Below are 17039 nucleotides of genomic sequence, written 5' to 3'. Positions count from 1 at the left end.
AAGAAACTGCTTCAGATTTCTGCAACACTGTCAGTGTCAACAGCTACAAATGAAAGTTCGTTTTCATTCAAACATTTGAAAACACACATAAGATGCACAATGGGGCAAGAAAGACTGACTGGACTTGCACTCTTTAGTGTCCAATGAAGTTTATCAATTGATAAACTGATTTCTGTCAAAGTTTATTAACACAGTTTTCAAGGGTTTTTAACAGGTATTGTGGTATTCTTTAGTAACCCTTAAATTACAAATTAAAAAAAATCCTGAAAATGATTTTAGACTTGAAATTTTGTAGCTAAAATAGAAATTTGATTTAATTCAGTCTATATAAAAATATAGAATGGGTTATAGAATTTAAATTATTTTGTGTTATGGAACTACTCTTGATTTGTTTAAAAAATTATTTCAACCCCCCCCCCCCCCCTATTTTTTCTGGCTAGGGCAGGCATGGGCAAACTTTGGCCCTCCAGGTTGTTAGGCTGTTAGGAATTGTGGGAGTTAGAAGTCCAAAACACCTGGAGGACCCATCTTTACCCATGCCTGGGCTAGGGCCTGCTCAAGATACATCAGCAATTACTACATATTCATAACTACCAGCAAATATGAAGAGTTGTCCTATTCTCAGCATGACTATTTCTAGACAAGTCTTTTCACCTATATAGGTCTAGTGATACAACAAAGGATCAATTTGCTTGCACATAATGGCTCTGCAGAAGTGACATGTTGGAAAAAAGTTAACAAAGAACTACACAGATTACTTGTTTTGTTTTCAAATCAATCCTTAACAATTGAAACAGTACACTAAATTTAATGTCAGTCCCAGCCATCACTTACCCGTTTCTACTTTTGTATGATGGCATATCCATTTCAATAGGCCTGCTCTAGTAATTTAACTCAGGTGATGCACTATGTATCATTTAAACCACTGTCAAATAATGTTTTTTTCAGCAATCCTACCACTTTGTTTCCAATGGTGACATAATTTTTAAAAGGAGACAGACTGTCCATTACATTAAATATTCATATGCAGACTTAAGAACTATCTGGTCCTTGCAGCAGTTTGTTGTTGTTGTGTGCCTTCAAGTCATTTCCAACCTATGGCGATCATACATGAGAATCTATTGTATGGTTTTGTCAAGATTTATTCAGAAGAGATTGCCATTGTCTTCCTCTGAAGCTGAGAGACAGTGGTGGGGATTCAAACCTTGGTCTCCAGAATCATAGTCCAGTGTTCAAACCACTATACAATGCTGGCTCTTCTTAAAGCAGTAGTAGCAATTGAATGTCTGTTCATTGTTGATATGACACAGTTACTCCAAAAGTGCACATACATATGCACAGAGAACCAAGAAAATAAAGAAAACCGGCCTTAACACAGTTCAGTCACTACACACACAGAGATGTTGAAAGTGTACCACATGGTAAGTACATACTTCTCCATTTTTGCCTATTTTCATCTTAAAAAGTAGAAAGAAGACCCTTATGACATTATAATGATGCAAAGAGCCAAAGTCATGACTGTGACAAAAATGACAACTGAGTGACAAATATGTGCCTGACTGCTGTTTCCAGGTGATGCATGCAAGGAATATAAAGCAGCCTTTAAGGAAACATTTTATAAGCTTCTTTTAGAGAGTAGAAAATTACACTCATTCTCATATTGCATTCTCATATTGCAGAGTCCTAATGTATTGTACTTGTGTCAATTCCAACCTTCTAAGATATAAAACAAACATGTCTACAAAGATTTAAAGTCAGCTCCCACTCTAAAGCATTATGCATTAATATGTGTTAGGAAAAGAAGAAAAGTCCTATCCTTCATCCAGCATCAGAGAACATGGTTACTGAACAAGATAATATTAATTATTAATTACGCTTCTATCTTCCCTTTCCTACAATGAGCTCAGGCTAGATATCACAACAGTAGGGGCCACATATTATTTTCATACCAAACTGGTACTCAATGAAGCTAAGTGACCCGTTTTCATTCCTGTTCCCTGTATTGCCTTTCTATTACCACAACTCTGCCTCCCACTGCAAGCATCAATTTAAAATTAGCTCTCCAGAGGGGGAAATAGGAACATTTCCATCTTTTTTATTACATTCGCAGAGCTAGTATAAACATAAACAAGATCTCAGTTGTGACTTCAAGATCAAGGCATTAGGGAATAAGACTAATAGAATCCATATCTCCCCTTCTCAATCTGTCCTCTCAACCAAATCTAAGGGAGATAGATGGGTATAAAGAATGACTGAGATTAAAAATAACTAAATTATTTGCCTATATAAAGATTCTGATCTGGCTACAAACTTCAGTTGGTAATCCAGTTAGCCTTAAATACACATGGGAACATGAGAGAAGCCTCCCACAAGGATGGTAAAACATCAAACATCCGGGCATCTCCGGGGCAATATCCTTGCAGACAGCCAATTCTCTCACACCAGAAGCGACTTGCAGTTTCTCAATTCGCTCCTGACACGGAAAAAAAAAATCCTGTCAATGCCAACACATCACAAAGTTCCAGCTGAAGCTGCATAAAGTAGGGAGCAAAAGAGCACTAGTCCACTATAGCCCGGGTCTGTTAATCGTAATTTAATATTTTACTATATATACACTGGCTGTTAATTTGCCATCACGGATAGCCCACAGTTCATCCATAGTGCATGTGCTTTGTAGATAGAGGATCCAGGGTCGGCTTCTCAACATTTCCAAGTAGGGCTAAAAAGTCTTGCCTGAAACCTTGAATTGTTGCTACTATTCCAATGTGACAACACTGAGCTTGATTGGGTAAGTCCCCCCAAGCACACACAAAGCCTCCTTATATTGAGTAAGGACCACTGATCATTCATAGAACATAGCTTTTAAGTATGCACATAGCCACATTAAAAATACATTTGGTATTCCTGAGATTTCTATGGACATGCTGACTCAGACTTTTCCAGAGAAAAGCCCTGCCCTTATGAAAGACAACGTGCAAGGCATCTACCTAAGTCACAACTGCCTCTCCATATTTCCTGCAACTAGAAATTACTGTTAATGTACAGTAAGACCTAAACCATCCATGAGTGACTAGCCTTGTCATTGGATAAGGTGTAGGATATCATCAACAGCAGAAAGCAGCCACAGAGTAGGGGTGCAGTCAGCCATTAATATTAATAGCCCCATTTTGTTCTTCATATCTTCAATGCGCAAATGCCAAAACAAGGTGAAAATGACCAACATGAAAACAGATCCAAGATTTAGATAATATAAAGCTAAATGGATGTGAAATACATGGAAAATTGTATTTTGATCCAATCTGGCATGAATAACCTGGCATGAAGAACATATTGGGTAATGAATATTCATTTAGCTGGAACTTTGCCTTACGCTATTACAATTTTTATTACAAATTTCACTTGGCCAATTTCCTGCACTTAAAGTCACTTCTTTAAAATAATGGAGAAAATCAGAGGAACAGTCTCCTTCCCAAAAACCCATCTAATCCATCATCCTGTTCACCAATTGATTCTGGGAAACCCAGAATGAGGAGGTTCATCCATGAGACAGGACACATACATATATGTTGTTATTATTTGCATTCTGCTTTATCTCTCTAAAAAAAATAGACCACAGCAGCTAACAGTAAAAGCAATACCATACATAACTTAAAACTGAAAAAAGACACAAACATTAAAATAGAATTAAATATCAAAATGTTATGAATACATATCAGCAATTAAAACCAATAAAACCATTTAACAAATCTATATAAACACATGGACTCAAGGGCTTGAATTCTATCAGTAAAGCTGATCCACTAAATGTAATGGTGAATCAGCATTTATGGGTTTACATAAGTGCTGATTCACATTAAACAATTGACTGAATGGGTGTAGTCCCACTTGAACTATCAATAGCATTCAAGCAGTTGGTATACACAAAGATCCTGCCTTCAATACTTCAGGTCACTGTGACTAAGTAACAACTGACAACCTTATTCCTTCCATGCAGAGAGGTCACAGAAGCATTCTGGGTTTCTGAACTGGTGGCTCCAGGATTGCATATTTTTAAAAAACTCTTTCGCTACGATTACAACTTGTAAAAACCATCTCTAATTAAACAAAACACCAATTACATTTGAGTATGTGTGTATGTGTTTTCAAATCGCCTGTTCACTTATGGCAACCCTATGAATTGCCTAGGGTTTTCTCAGGAAATGAACACTCAAGACATGGTTTTGCTAGTTTATCCCCCTACAGCACCTGTTATTCACTAGAATCCTACATTAGAGAAAGGCAAGGGCAATCCCCATCCTGCCATGCAGGCACACACAATCAAAGCTCTCCCAACAGACAGCCATCCAACCTCTGTTTAAAAACCTCTAAAGGAGGGGACTCCACCACACTCTAAGGTAGCACATTACACTGCCAAACAGCTTTTACCATCAAAAGTTCTTCCGAACGTCTAGGTGGAATATTTTTTTCCTATAGTTTCAAAAGAATCAATTGCTTTGTGTATTGGACTCTGGAGCAGCAGAAAACAAGTTTCCTCCATCTTCAGGAAGACATCTTTTCAAATTCCAAGTGATGTCTAAACAAAGCAGAATACAGTGGGACTATGACTTCCCTCAATATAGACACTGTACTCCTATTGATGCCCCAATTTTGCTCAGTTCTCTAATTCATTAAGGACATTTTAGATTCTGATACTGTCCTGTGAGGCATTAGCTATCCCTCCTATTTGTTGCCAACTGCAAATTTGATAAGCGTGCTACCTTTTCCTTAACACTATGTAACACAATTTTTGTTCCTGGGTTATAAATGTCATTTTCTCATTGGTTCTATCATAAAAACATGGAAAAGGTTTATTAAACCACAAAGACTTTGTTTTTGCATTGAAAGGTTAAAAATTGCATATTTTCAATTAAGGAAAATTACAAACTTTTGGGTTTCTGCTGGTAATAGAAGGATAATAACAGTATTATATATCAAACCAACCATATATTTTAACCAAAATTCTACAAATGGATGAAAAGGAATCTAGAAATGTGTGGTTTTGTAAGATTTGTGTGGGTATGTTAGATGGCTTTCATGGGTTTGCCCCCAAATGTAGTCACCCATCAATTTTCCATTGTAGTTTCCCTGGTACTGATGTTCAAATTGTAGTATGTCTTGATGTAATCACTCTCCTTGCTTCTCTGAATGGGCACCCATATTCTCTTTAAATTTACCAAGATGAGCATCAAAGCTATGCAGACAAAAGAAGTTTCTAGAGTATAACAACTACTGTATTTACTCAAATCTTAATACTCAGCTTTTTTTTTCGCTAAATCACCTTGCCAAAATTAGGGTGTGCATTAGATTCACATAATATGGTAATCCAAGTGCTATGCCAAAGCAAGGGGAGATGTCATCTGTAATTTAATTGCCATAGCTCAATGCTGTGTAATCCTAGGATTTGTAGTTTGGTGAGGCATCTGCACTCTTTGGTAGAGAAGGCTCAAGACCTTGTGAAACTACAGCCCTCAAGATTCCATACATTGAACCAAGGCAGTTAAAGTGCACAGGTGCAGCCCAAGGTTTTCTTTTCCATTGCTGAAAGCTTTGGTACTTTAAACACTTCTGTTTTTAAAGATGAAATTCTAAGCAGGCAGCACCTGTAACGTCCATAATCCAAAGAGTGCACCTTTTGCTGCTGCACATTACATTCATCATACATACATACATACATAACTTTTTTTTTTGTTCCAGGGTTTTGAAAATTGAGGTGCGCATTAGATTCAATGGCACATTAGACTTGGGTAAATGAGGTACTTTCAAAGTAAGTACCACACAATTAAACAGTAAATAACACATTCAAACCAGGAACAAAAATTGTTTCTAATTTTGTTACATAGTGTAATCCAAGTCATTGATAAGTTATTGAATAACACTAGGCCCAGAACGCCACCCTGGTGCACTACACTGGTCACTTCTCTCCAAGATGAGGAGCCATTGGTTAGCACCCTTTGGGTTTAGCTAGTCAACCAGTTACAAATCCACCTAACAAAAACATTGTCTAGCCCACATTTTGTTACATTCTTCGAAAGAATATGAGGAACCTTTTCAACTGCATTAAGATATGCTACATCCATAGCATTCCAAACTACTCAAAAATTACACTGAAATAGCGATACTTTTACTTTCTTATAAGCTCAGTATACACAAACTTTGATACTGAGCAAATGCTACCAAAAGCAACTTACAATCGTTTCACAGGGTAGAAAATCACAAAAGTGGAAAAACAGGGAAAAAAACACTTTTAACCCAATAGAATGCCTCTTTAGGAATCTCTAGGTCCTCCACTAAAAGTTGACTACAGAATAATGCAAGGGACCTAAAAATTCCTAGACAACACATATTAATCAAATCTACAAACATTCACATCCGCAAATATTAAACCTGCAAATATGAGCCAACTGTACATGCCTACAGCAGGAACATACAACAACGCATAAGACGGAATCAGACTGCTTCCTACACTTCACTGTTTAAGTTACAACACATAGTCTGGAGCATGTTAAAACCACGCCTAATATATACAAAAGCTCATTAAGAAACGTCTGCCTGCCAGCTACTACTGTTTCCAGTTTAGCACTTAATTTCTAAATGAGAAATATACACAGGTTCATGAATGGGTCATGCTGCTGACTTTGTGCAGAACCAGATTTTGCCAATGGGCAAACCAGGAGAAAATTTTGCTGCCCTACTCAGATTATCCTTAGACTGCTATAAACCCTGCCTGAGAAGCAAACTATGTATTACTTTTCAGTAGTAAATCCTTAAGTGCTGTTTACTTCCTTGAAAACCCTGGGATCCAACCACTGTGTCACACAGTGCTGATAAACTGACTTACTTATTAAATTAGTGCTATTCAATGCAGTGGCCCCTGAGCCACTGATTACCCATCTCTGGCAGGATTTGGGAATAAATAATTATAGCCAACATATGTAGATATGTTGGAATGAATTTGCCTTCTAATCACCTGTCAATTTATGCTGATTCTCGTGAACTGCATACAATTTGCTTAAGCAAAAACTCCTCAAAGGTAATTGTCCAACTCCTTCCTTTGAAATATAACCTACAGCACCTGGTGTTCATTGACAGTTTCCCATCCAAGTACTAACCAGAGCTGACCCTGCTTAGCTTCCAAGATCAGATGGAATCTGGTACCTTTAGGATAATTTGGCTGGCTCTCCACACCAGTTTGCCTGCCACTGTCTTGGACTCAAATAATGGCACTTTTGGTTGATAACTCACAATATGGAAAGGGAAAAGTTTCCCACGAAGGTGGAATTTCTGCCTTGCCAACTAAGAGGCCTGAAACAGCAGCCACTCAAAGAAGAACTAGGGCAGGGGAATGTGAACCATTCCCAGCTATCTGAGGAATTCCTTCCCTGAAGCAGCCGATGCCTGGATTTCCTCCAGTGAAGCTCACACACTGTGGTTAAGGAGGATTCAGGTCGAAATCTGTCATTTGAGTCCTGAAATCTTTCAAAGTACATAAACTAAAAGTTTTCTTTATTCAGAACCCAGCTTCAAAAGAATGTTTCCCAGGTCAACATGTTATCCCTAAAAAGAGTGCACTGCAGCCAGATAGGACCTCTGAGTGAGAGATGTGGAGAGCGATATTGCTTTTCCAACATGTGAGGGACCAGTACCATACCACAGAGTCATAGATCTGGAAGAGACCCCAAGGCCATCCAGTCTTGTCATGCAGGAGCACACAATCAGAATACTCCCAAAAGATGGCCATCCAGCCTCTGCTTAAAAACCTCTAGAAAAAGGGAATCTAATCTACTACACTCGGAGGCAGCATTACTGCCCCCTGGCTGCAAATATTTCCTTCTTCCCTGAGAATTCACCGTGGAACCAAAACAGTCCAGGCACAAACACTCTGAGGAACATCATACCTCACCAAATAGGGGTGTAGTGTCCAGGGGAGTCATGCTACCTCTCTACTCTGCCTGGGTCAGGACACACCTAGAATACTGGTCCAAGTCTGTGCACCACAATTGAAGGGAGATGTTGACGAGATGGAATGTGTCCTGAGAAGGGCAACTAACATGATCAAGGGTCTGGAGAACAAGCCCTATCAGGAGTGGCTTAAAGAGCTTAGCATGTTTAGCCTGCAGAAGAGAAGGCTGGGAGGAGATATGATAGCCATGTACAAATATGTGAAGGGAAGTCATGAGGAGGGAGCAAGCTTGTTTTCTGCTGCCCTGGAGACTAGGACAGGGAACAGCCCTGGAGACTAGGACAGTCATAACTACAAGAAAGGAGATTCCACCTGAACATCAGGAAGAACTTTCTAACTGTGAGAGAGAGCTGTTCAGCAGTGGAACTCTCTGCCGCAGAGTGTGATGGAGGCTCCTTCTTTGAAGACTTTTAAACAGAGGCTGAATGGCCATCTGTTGGGGGTGCTTTGAGTGCAATGTTCGTGCTTCTTGGTAAGGAGTTGGACTGAATGGCCCACAAGGTCTCTTCCAACTCTAAGATTCTTATCTACCACACCCTGGGGCAGCATTAGTGCCCCCTGGCTACAAATCTTTCCTTCTTCCCTGGGAATTCAGTGTTTTGGTGGACCCAAAATAGTCCAGGGACTGTTGTGCATTTTCTGGACTGTATGGCCACGTTCCAGAAGCATTCTCTTCTGACGTTTCGCCCACATCTATGGCAGGCTTCCTCAGAAATTGTGAGGTATATATACCTCACATATAGTAAAGGTTTTCCCCCGACGTTAAGTCCAGTCGTGACGGACTCTGGGAGTTGGTGCTCATCTCCATTTCTAAGCCGAAGAGCCAGCGTTGTCCGTAGACACCTCCAAGGTCATGTGGCCGGCATGACTGCATGGACCTCACATATATACCTCACAACCTCTGAGGATGCCTGCCATAGATGTGGGCAAAAACGTCAGGAGAGAATGCTTCTGGAACATGGCCATAAAGCCCAGAAAATGCACAACCACCCAGTGATTCTGACCATAAAAAGCATTCGACAACAGAAAGTCCAGGGACTACCACTCTGAGGAACATCGTAACACACAAAATAGGGGTCCACAACAATGTGGGCTGAAGGCCACTCCACTGCTTGGTCCCATAAAGCTGCTGAGATGAGAAGCAAGGTGTGCCCAGCCTGCCCTCACTGCCTTCCTCCCTAAGAGCTTGAAAGGCGGTCTCTGTCGAGGTCAAGACCAGGGCGCCCCAGAGGCAGCCTCCCCGGAAGCGGGAGAGGAAAGGGCCCGAGAGAAATAGAAACGCGGGTGGAGGGGCTTGGAAGGGGGAGCTAAGGCAGGCACTCACCTCGCCAGTGGCGCCCCTGCCCTTGCCGCTCCGGGCTCTTCCTCTTCCTCTCCTCCTCGTCCTCCTTGCGGCGCCCAGAGAGCGACATCCCTGCCCTGCCGTGCTGTGTCCCTTCCTCGGGAAGGAAAGGAAGGAAGCCCCAAGCTCTCCTCTCTGCGCGGTCAGGAAGGCATGGCGGGTCTCCCCCGGGAGGGAGGGAGAAAGAGGGGCTTCTTCTCCGGCCCGGGAGGCGGGAAGGGTGGAGCCGCCCGAAGAAGAGAGATGCGACGCCGGGGAGAAAGGTGCCTGACAGCCCTTCCACGCCAGGCGGGGCCTTTTTATACCCGCGCCCCGTGCCTCCACACGTGAAGGCGCTTGCACACGTGACGCCTCCTCTCCCGGCCCCCTCCCTCCCCTCCCAACATCAGGCCCAAAGGGAAGCGAGGTTTTTGTTAAAGGCGCAGGTGCGCGCGTTTCCCCTCTCCCGCCTGGGAGGGACGTCCACGCGATTCTCTCGGGGAGTGTGCTGCACGTCTGGACGCGCCACTTCCGAGTGGACTTGCAGGCGGGGGTGACGTCACTGGATCCACGCACTGGGTCACGTGGACTTGTTTGGGTCGTCAAAGGAGCCAGGTTCACTCCTCCTCCTTGACGGAGAGAGGGTGAGGGAGGGGGAAAGGACTGCCTGAAGAATGCATATACAGTAGAGTCTCACTCATCCAAGCTAAACGGGCCGGCAGAAGCTTGGATAAGCGAATATCTTGGATAATAAGGAGGGATTAAGGAAAAGCCTATTAAACATCAAATTTGGTTATGATTTTACAAATTAAGCACCAAAACATGTTATACAACAAATTTGACAGAAAAAGTAGTTCAATACGCAGTAATGCTATGTAGTAATTACTGTATTTACGAATTTAGCACCAAAATATCACGATGCATTGAAAACATTGACTACAAAAATGCGTTGGATAATCCAGAACGTTGGATAAGTGAAACTCTGTGAGAATATTGTATGTATTTGGGCACCACTTTTACTGCTGGGACTCAATGCAGTGGAATAAAGGGAGTCCTGGTTTTAGGGCTCTTCCACATAACCATATAACCCAGAATATCAAGGCAGAACCACCCACAATATCAGCTTTGAACTGGGTTATCTGAGTCCACACTGCCATATATCCCAGTTCAAAGCAGATAATGTGGGATTTTATTCAGCGGTGTGGAAGGGCCCTTAAAAAGGCTTTGACCTCCTGCCTTACCAAGCTGCAGCTCCCAGGATTCTCTAGCATTGAGCTCTGGCTGTGAAAGTGAGGTAAAACTATATGCGTTTTGCAGTGTAGATGTAACCCAAGGCTCCTTGTACACTCCCATATAAAATCCATCTTATCTGCTTTGAACTGGATTATATGGCAGTGTAGAAGGGGCCTAAGCCACACAACAACTAGTTTGGGGGCAGAGGAGGCCTGCACCAGACCTCATGACCACAGCAACTTCAAATCATAGAGTTGGAAGAGTCCTTGTGGGCCATCCAGTCCAACTTCCTGCCGAGAAGCAGGAAATCGCATTCAAAGCACCCCCGACAGATGGCCATCCAGCCTCTGCTTAAAAGCCTCCAAAGAAGGAGCCTCCACCACAGTCCGGGGCAGAGTTCTACTGCTGAATAGCCCTCACAGTGAGGAAGTTCTTCCTGATGTTCAGGTGGAATCTCCTTTCCTGTAGTTTAAAGTCATTGCCCTGCATCCTAGTCTCCCGGGCAGCAAAAACAAGCTTGCTCCCTCCTCCCTATGACTTCCCCTCACATATTTATACAGAGCTATCATGTCTTTAAAAAGAACACTCTTTTGCATAAGATTGCATATGATAATATATACATTGTGATGTTATTGTTACGCCTTCATGTTGACTCTGGCTTTATTGCAATTGGATATGGCAAACCCTAGCATCCCACCCTCCTAATCCAGTGTTCAAACCACTACATCACACTTTCTCCTTGTTTCTGTGTACATACATCCTTAAAAAAGAACTGACGAATAGATAAATGTATCAGTTATGAAGATGATTCATAAATAGGACCACCATTGGAAAGGCCTTGTCTCCTTATGTGTTACCATAGAATCATAGAATTAGAAGAGACCCCGTGAGCCATCCGGTCCAACCCCCTGCCAAGAAGCAGGAAAATCGCATTCAAAGCACCCCCAACAGATGGCCATCCATAATAATGCAAGCACTGGACAAACCTCCATATGAAAAGTCCCCTGAAAGCAAGGCACCACAACTAAGAATTCTGTCTACACCAGGTGTCCCCAAACTAAGGCCATTTACCTGGCCCCTTCCCTCAGTTTTAGACTTAGGCTCGCCCAAAGTCTGAAATGACTTGAAGGCACACAGCAACAACAATCCTAATTGACTTAACTTGGCCAGAAGCAGGCCCACACTTCCCATTGAAATCCTGATAGGTTTATGTTGGTTAAAATTGTTTTTATTTTTAAATATTGTATTGTTCTTTCATTGTTGTTGCACTACAAATAAGACATGTGCAGTATGCATAGGAATTTGTTCGTATTTTTTTCAAATGATAATTCTGCCCCTCAACAGTCTGAAGGATTGTGGACCGGCCCTCTGCTTGAAAAGTTTGAGAACCCCTGATCAACACTATTGCCATGCATCATATTTCAGATATTTGAGGCATCTGGAGGAAGCATCAGGCAGGCAGACTGAGATGGGTGAAAAAAAATATCTAAATAGTATATGGAGCCATGTCATATTGAGCATTTAGTTAGCAATATCCTCATATAGAAAATAACATTTCGATAACCCATGGATAAGTTTTATTGCTCTAAAAATGTGTTTTATCCGACATGCTCAAAATGCACTAGGAATTATCTTTGCACTACTGATATACTTTATCTCCCTGTTCTCTGTTTCCAGTCTTAGGACATGGCTCTTTGACTATTCTTAGACAGAGGAATGCACAGCTTTGAGATGAGTATATTAATAACCCCTGCCAAGCCAAGAATGCATCCAAATGCTCTTTCTGCAAGGCTACTTTTCCCTGACAGTTGTGGCACAGTGCCCACTACTGGAATTGCATCTTGCTCTTCATCTTGTAAACATTGCTTTTTATAGTTTCCACCAAAACTGGAAAACATGTGGCCATCCTGATTTTGTTGGACACCAGTCCCATCAACTCCATCAAAGAAGGCAAATGGTCAGAAAACGTGTGAGTTGAGACCCAACAAGATTCAGAGGCCCACGGGTTTAATAGCCCTGATCTATGTAACTTATATTGCTACTGCTGTTGTATCATTTGCTCCCCAAAATAAGTTTAACCAGCTATGGAAAATAACAATTGTAAAGTTGTAATAGATGGATCCTCTGAAGGCACCAATATCAGGCAGGTATGCTTCATAAAACTTCAGCACACACCCCAAAAGCAAGAGACAATGTGATGAATGCAGGATCAGACCTACAGTTTTAAGCAAGAAAAGCTTGGCATTAATGCACTGAATTTAATAAAGCCCAAAAAGAGAGGGGAAATATAAATAAGTACGAGATTATTTGTGTATACTTGCATGTTCACAGTGTGATTAATAATAAAAATAATGCTATATACTAGGCATGGACAAACTTTGGCTGACCAGGTGTTTTGGACTCCAAGTCTCACAATTCCTAACAGCCTACTACTGGCTGTTAGGAATTATGGGAGTTGGAGTCCAAATCACCTGGAGGGCTAAAGTCTGCCCATGCTTGCTATATACAGTGGGTCTTTCGTATCCACTGAGGTTTGGTCTTAGGATATCCCATAGATAGCAAAATCCATGGATCTATTATATACACACACAAAACAGTAAATCAAAAAGAAGAGAGTGGAGATAGGATAAACAACAACATTAATATTAATGCATTAGTGTATTGTTTTTTAGCTTATACTTGGTTTAAGTTCTGTTGTTTATAAGCTATTTTTAGTTTATTTTATAGGAACCCCCGGTAGCGCAATGGGTTAAACCCTTGTGCCGGCTGAACTGCTGATTGGCAATTTGAATCTGGGAAGTGGGGTGAGCTCCCATCTGTCAGCTCTACCTTCCCATTCGGGGACATGAGAGAAGCCTCCCACAGGATGGTAAAACATCAAACATCCGGACATCCCCTGGGCAACATCCTTGCAAACGGCCAATTCTCGCACACCAGAAGCGACTTGCAGTTTCTCAAGTCGCTCCTGACATGAAAAAAAGTTTATTTCATGTTTCGTTATAATTGTGTTTATTTGCTCCTGGCATTTAATGTTTGCCTTTTTTGTTATACTTTGGAAACTGCCCTGAGTCCCTCCGGTGAGATAGGGCAGGGTATAAATAAAGTTTTATTATTATCATTTTTATACCCCAATAGAAAGTTTTTGCAAATCTTAAAAACTTGCAAAAATCAGGTAGGACTTCTAAAAAATCAAATTAGGAATGCTCCTCTATATCAGATTTGGGGGAAATGGTAGGTGGGGCAGAAGAAATCTGTGTGGTCTATGAGGAAGTCATTGTGAGAGCACTTTGTATACATTTCCTTGTACTTTCTACAAGGTGTATGTATTATTTTTGCTTGTCTTAAGAAGCAATTTGGAGTCACACAGCACAGGACGTTCTGTTCCAAAGCTAAGAGGGAAAGGGGGAAGAGAGAAAGCATTGCACTTTAATAACAGCCGAGAAAGTGAGATGATAGAGGATTAACTCAAGGCATCCCTGCCAAATTGAGACAGCTGGAGAATATGCTTCAGCCTTGCCTTATTTACAGCTGAATTTTATTTCAATCTGAATAAATGCCTCTTGCAATGTCTTACACCCACCATAACAAAGGAATGTATACTAATGTAGTAGAAGAGCCTGATAGTGAGCCCTACAACATTTGAGCCAAAAAAAAGCTACCTTTCAGGTCAATTTAAAGACATAACTGTTTTACTCTGGATCAGTATAGAAAGGAATCTTGAAACACCTTTGAAACTAATTGAAAAAAAAGAAGTTGGTAGCATAAGCTTCCATAGACTTAAATCTACTTCATCAACTGCATGGCGTGATGCCCTTCCCACAGAAAATAGGAATACAGCAAGAGGGATCAAATGTAGTTATGGAGGACACTGAAATATTAGATGACTTCAATTTCAGAACTCTCATCCAGAGAAACCAGTGATTCAGTTTAAAATAGCGTTTTGTCCTTATTGCCAGCCAGCACTTACTGCTAGTTCCCCTTTCTTTTCTAAGCAACCTTAGAAGACAGACCGATGCCCAGGGAGAGCTCGCCAGAGACAGACTCAGCCATTGAGGCATAATTCATCTGCTCCCAGAAATAGCACTGAATCCTTACCACCACCAGGCCACAATCCCTTTTCTGTTCAGAAAAAAACTAAAGGCTTAATTAGGGTCTTTCAACTCCTTTCCATCCCCTTTACCTAAGCTTCTTTTGTAGCCATCTGCCCTGCGCTATAGTACCAGTCTAATATAATAAAAGGGTGTGAATATATGTCAATGAGATGTGAGCCCTTCAGGGGACAAGACTATTAACATTTAGAGGGAAACTGCTGTAAGCCACTCTGTGCCTGTGGATTAAAGCAAGCTATAAATCAAATGAGAAAAATACATTACACATGAGGTGACAAAGGCCCTTTAAGAACTGTTCTTTTTCCTGGAATCCAGTGCCCATTCTTTTATGCAACATGAGTTCTGGATACCTAGCTCATTTATTCATGTTTGTCATAGGATCTCTAAATCGTATTGCTATTCACTTGTATCTATTACCACTTCTGGGATTTCAATGTTCACAGTTATTACAGTTCTAAGTTGCTGTGAGTTTTCCAGGCTGTATGGCCATGTTTCAGAAGCATTCTCTCCTGACATTTTTGCCCACATCTATGGCAGGCATCCTCAGAGGTTGTGAGGTCTGTTGGAAACTAGACAAGTGTGGTTTATGTATCTGTGGAATGTCCAGGGTGGGAGAAAGAACTCTCTGTTTGAGGCAAGTGTGAATGTTGCAATTGGACAGCTTGATTAACATTAAATAGCCTGGCAGCTTCAAAGCCTGGTTGTTTCCAGCCTGGGGATCTTTTATTGGGAGGTGTTAACTGGCTCTGATTGTTTCTTGCCTGGAATTCCTCTGTCTTCTCAGTGTTGCTCAAAGGATTCCCCCAGGCAGGAAGCAGCCAGGATTTGAAAAGGAAAGGCTACTCAATGCTAATCAAGCTGGCCAATTGCAACATTCACATTTGCCTCAGACAAGAGTTCTTTCTTCCACTCTGGACATAATTCCACAGATATATAAACCCTACATGCCTAGTTTCCAAGAGACCTCACAGCCTCTGAGGATGCCTGCCCTAGATGTGGGTGAAATGTCAAGAGAGAATGCTTCTGGAAATGACCTTACAGCCCAGAAAACTCACAGCAACCCAATGATTCTGGCCATGAAAGCCTTTGACAATGCAAGCTATATTAGTTCTGCAATGTGGACGCACAAGGGATTGGCCACTAGTGACCATTGGCTACCTTGATTAGCATTGAATGACCTTTCAGCTTCAAAGCCTGGCTGCTCCCTGCCTGGGGGGTGAGTATGGTTCTACTCATGAAATGCAGGAGGAGCCATTGTTTTTGAGCTTGCTTCTGTAGGGGAATCCACACTAGATACATTTATTTATTTATTTACCATATTATATCCCACCTTTCTCTACCCCTGGGGGTGACTCAATGGTATTATATAGTGCCTAAAACATGAAACATAAGATTAGGTTAAAATTGAACATACATAAAAACATAGTTAAAATATAATACAATGTTGAGACACGTCATCCAAAGGTGAGGTCTAAGGTTATTCCATGATCATTTGCTCCATATCCAGTAAAATTGTTGCACTGTACTGTTTCTCAAAGGCCTGCTCCCAAAGCCAAGTTTTAACTCTCTTTCTGAAGGCCAGAAGGGAGGGGCTGGGCTGTGGCTCAGGCTGATAAGCAGCTGCTGCAATAAATCACTCTGACCATGAGGTCATGAGTTTGAGGCCAGCCCGTGGCGGGATGAGCACCCGTCAATTAAAAATAAAATATAGCCCCTGCTCATTGCTGACCTAGCAACCCGAAAGATAATTGCATCTATCAAGTAGGAAATAAGGTACCACTTATAAAAAGTGGGGAGGCAAGATTAACTAATTTACAACGTTGGAATGAGGAAGTGCCATCAGAGTGGACGATGAAGCAGCTGCTCCCCCCTGTGGCCAGAATCGAACATCCCCTCAGGAGAAGGTTAAATTGCCTCTGCGTCTGTCTGTCTGTCTGTCTGGGTTTGATGTGTTTATGGGCATTGAATGTTTGCCCTATATGTATGTAATATGATCTGCCCTGAGTCCCCTTAGAGACTGGGTGAGAAGGGCGGAATATAAATACTGTAAATAAATATCACTTGGGAGGGAGCTCCATAACGGAGGGGCCACCACTGAGAAGGCCCCATCTCTCATCCCCACCAATCGCGCTTGCAAAGGAGGTTGGACCAAGAGCAGGGCCTCCCCAGACGATCTTAGTCTCCAAGGTGATTCATAAGAGGAGATACATTCAGACAGGCAGACTGGGCTGGAACCGTTTAGGGCTTTTTAGGCTAAAGCCAGAACTTTGAATTGTGCTCGGTAACAAACTGGCAGCCAGTGGAGCTAATGCAACAAGGGGGTGGTATGCTCCCTGGATGCTGCTCCAGTGAGCAGCCTGGCTGCCGCCCATTGGAC

The 17039-nt window shown here is 41.8% G+C and overlaps 1 protein-coding gene across 1 annotated transcript in view; it reads right to left on the bottom strand.

Moving 5' to 3' along the window:
- Positions 1-9849, bottom strand: part of pfkfb4 (6-phosphofructo-2-kinase/fructose-2,6-biphosphatase 4) — an 81860-nt gene extending 72011 nt beyond the window's left edge. The window contains exon 1 of the mRNA XM_062970019.1: positions 9324-9849. Coding sequence (XP_062826089.1) covers positions 9324-9411 — 88 coding nt within the window. The 5' untranslated portion in view covers positions 9412-9849. The remainder of the gene's footprint in view (positions 1-9323) is intronic.
- Positions 9850-17039: the final 7190 nt, after the last annotated feature.

The sequence above is a fragment of the Anolis carolinensis genome, chromosome 2 (genome assembly GCF_035594765.1).
Source record: "Anolis carolinensis isolate JA03-04 chromosome 2, rAnoCar3.1.pri, whole genome shotgun sequence".
Taxonomy (NCBI): Eukaryota; Metazoa; Chordata; class Lepidosauria; order Squamata; family Dactyloidae; genus Anolis; species Anolis carolinensis.
Note: the sequence above shows the minus strand (reverse complement) of the source record. Positions and strands in the feature narration are given on the sequence as shown.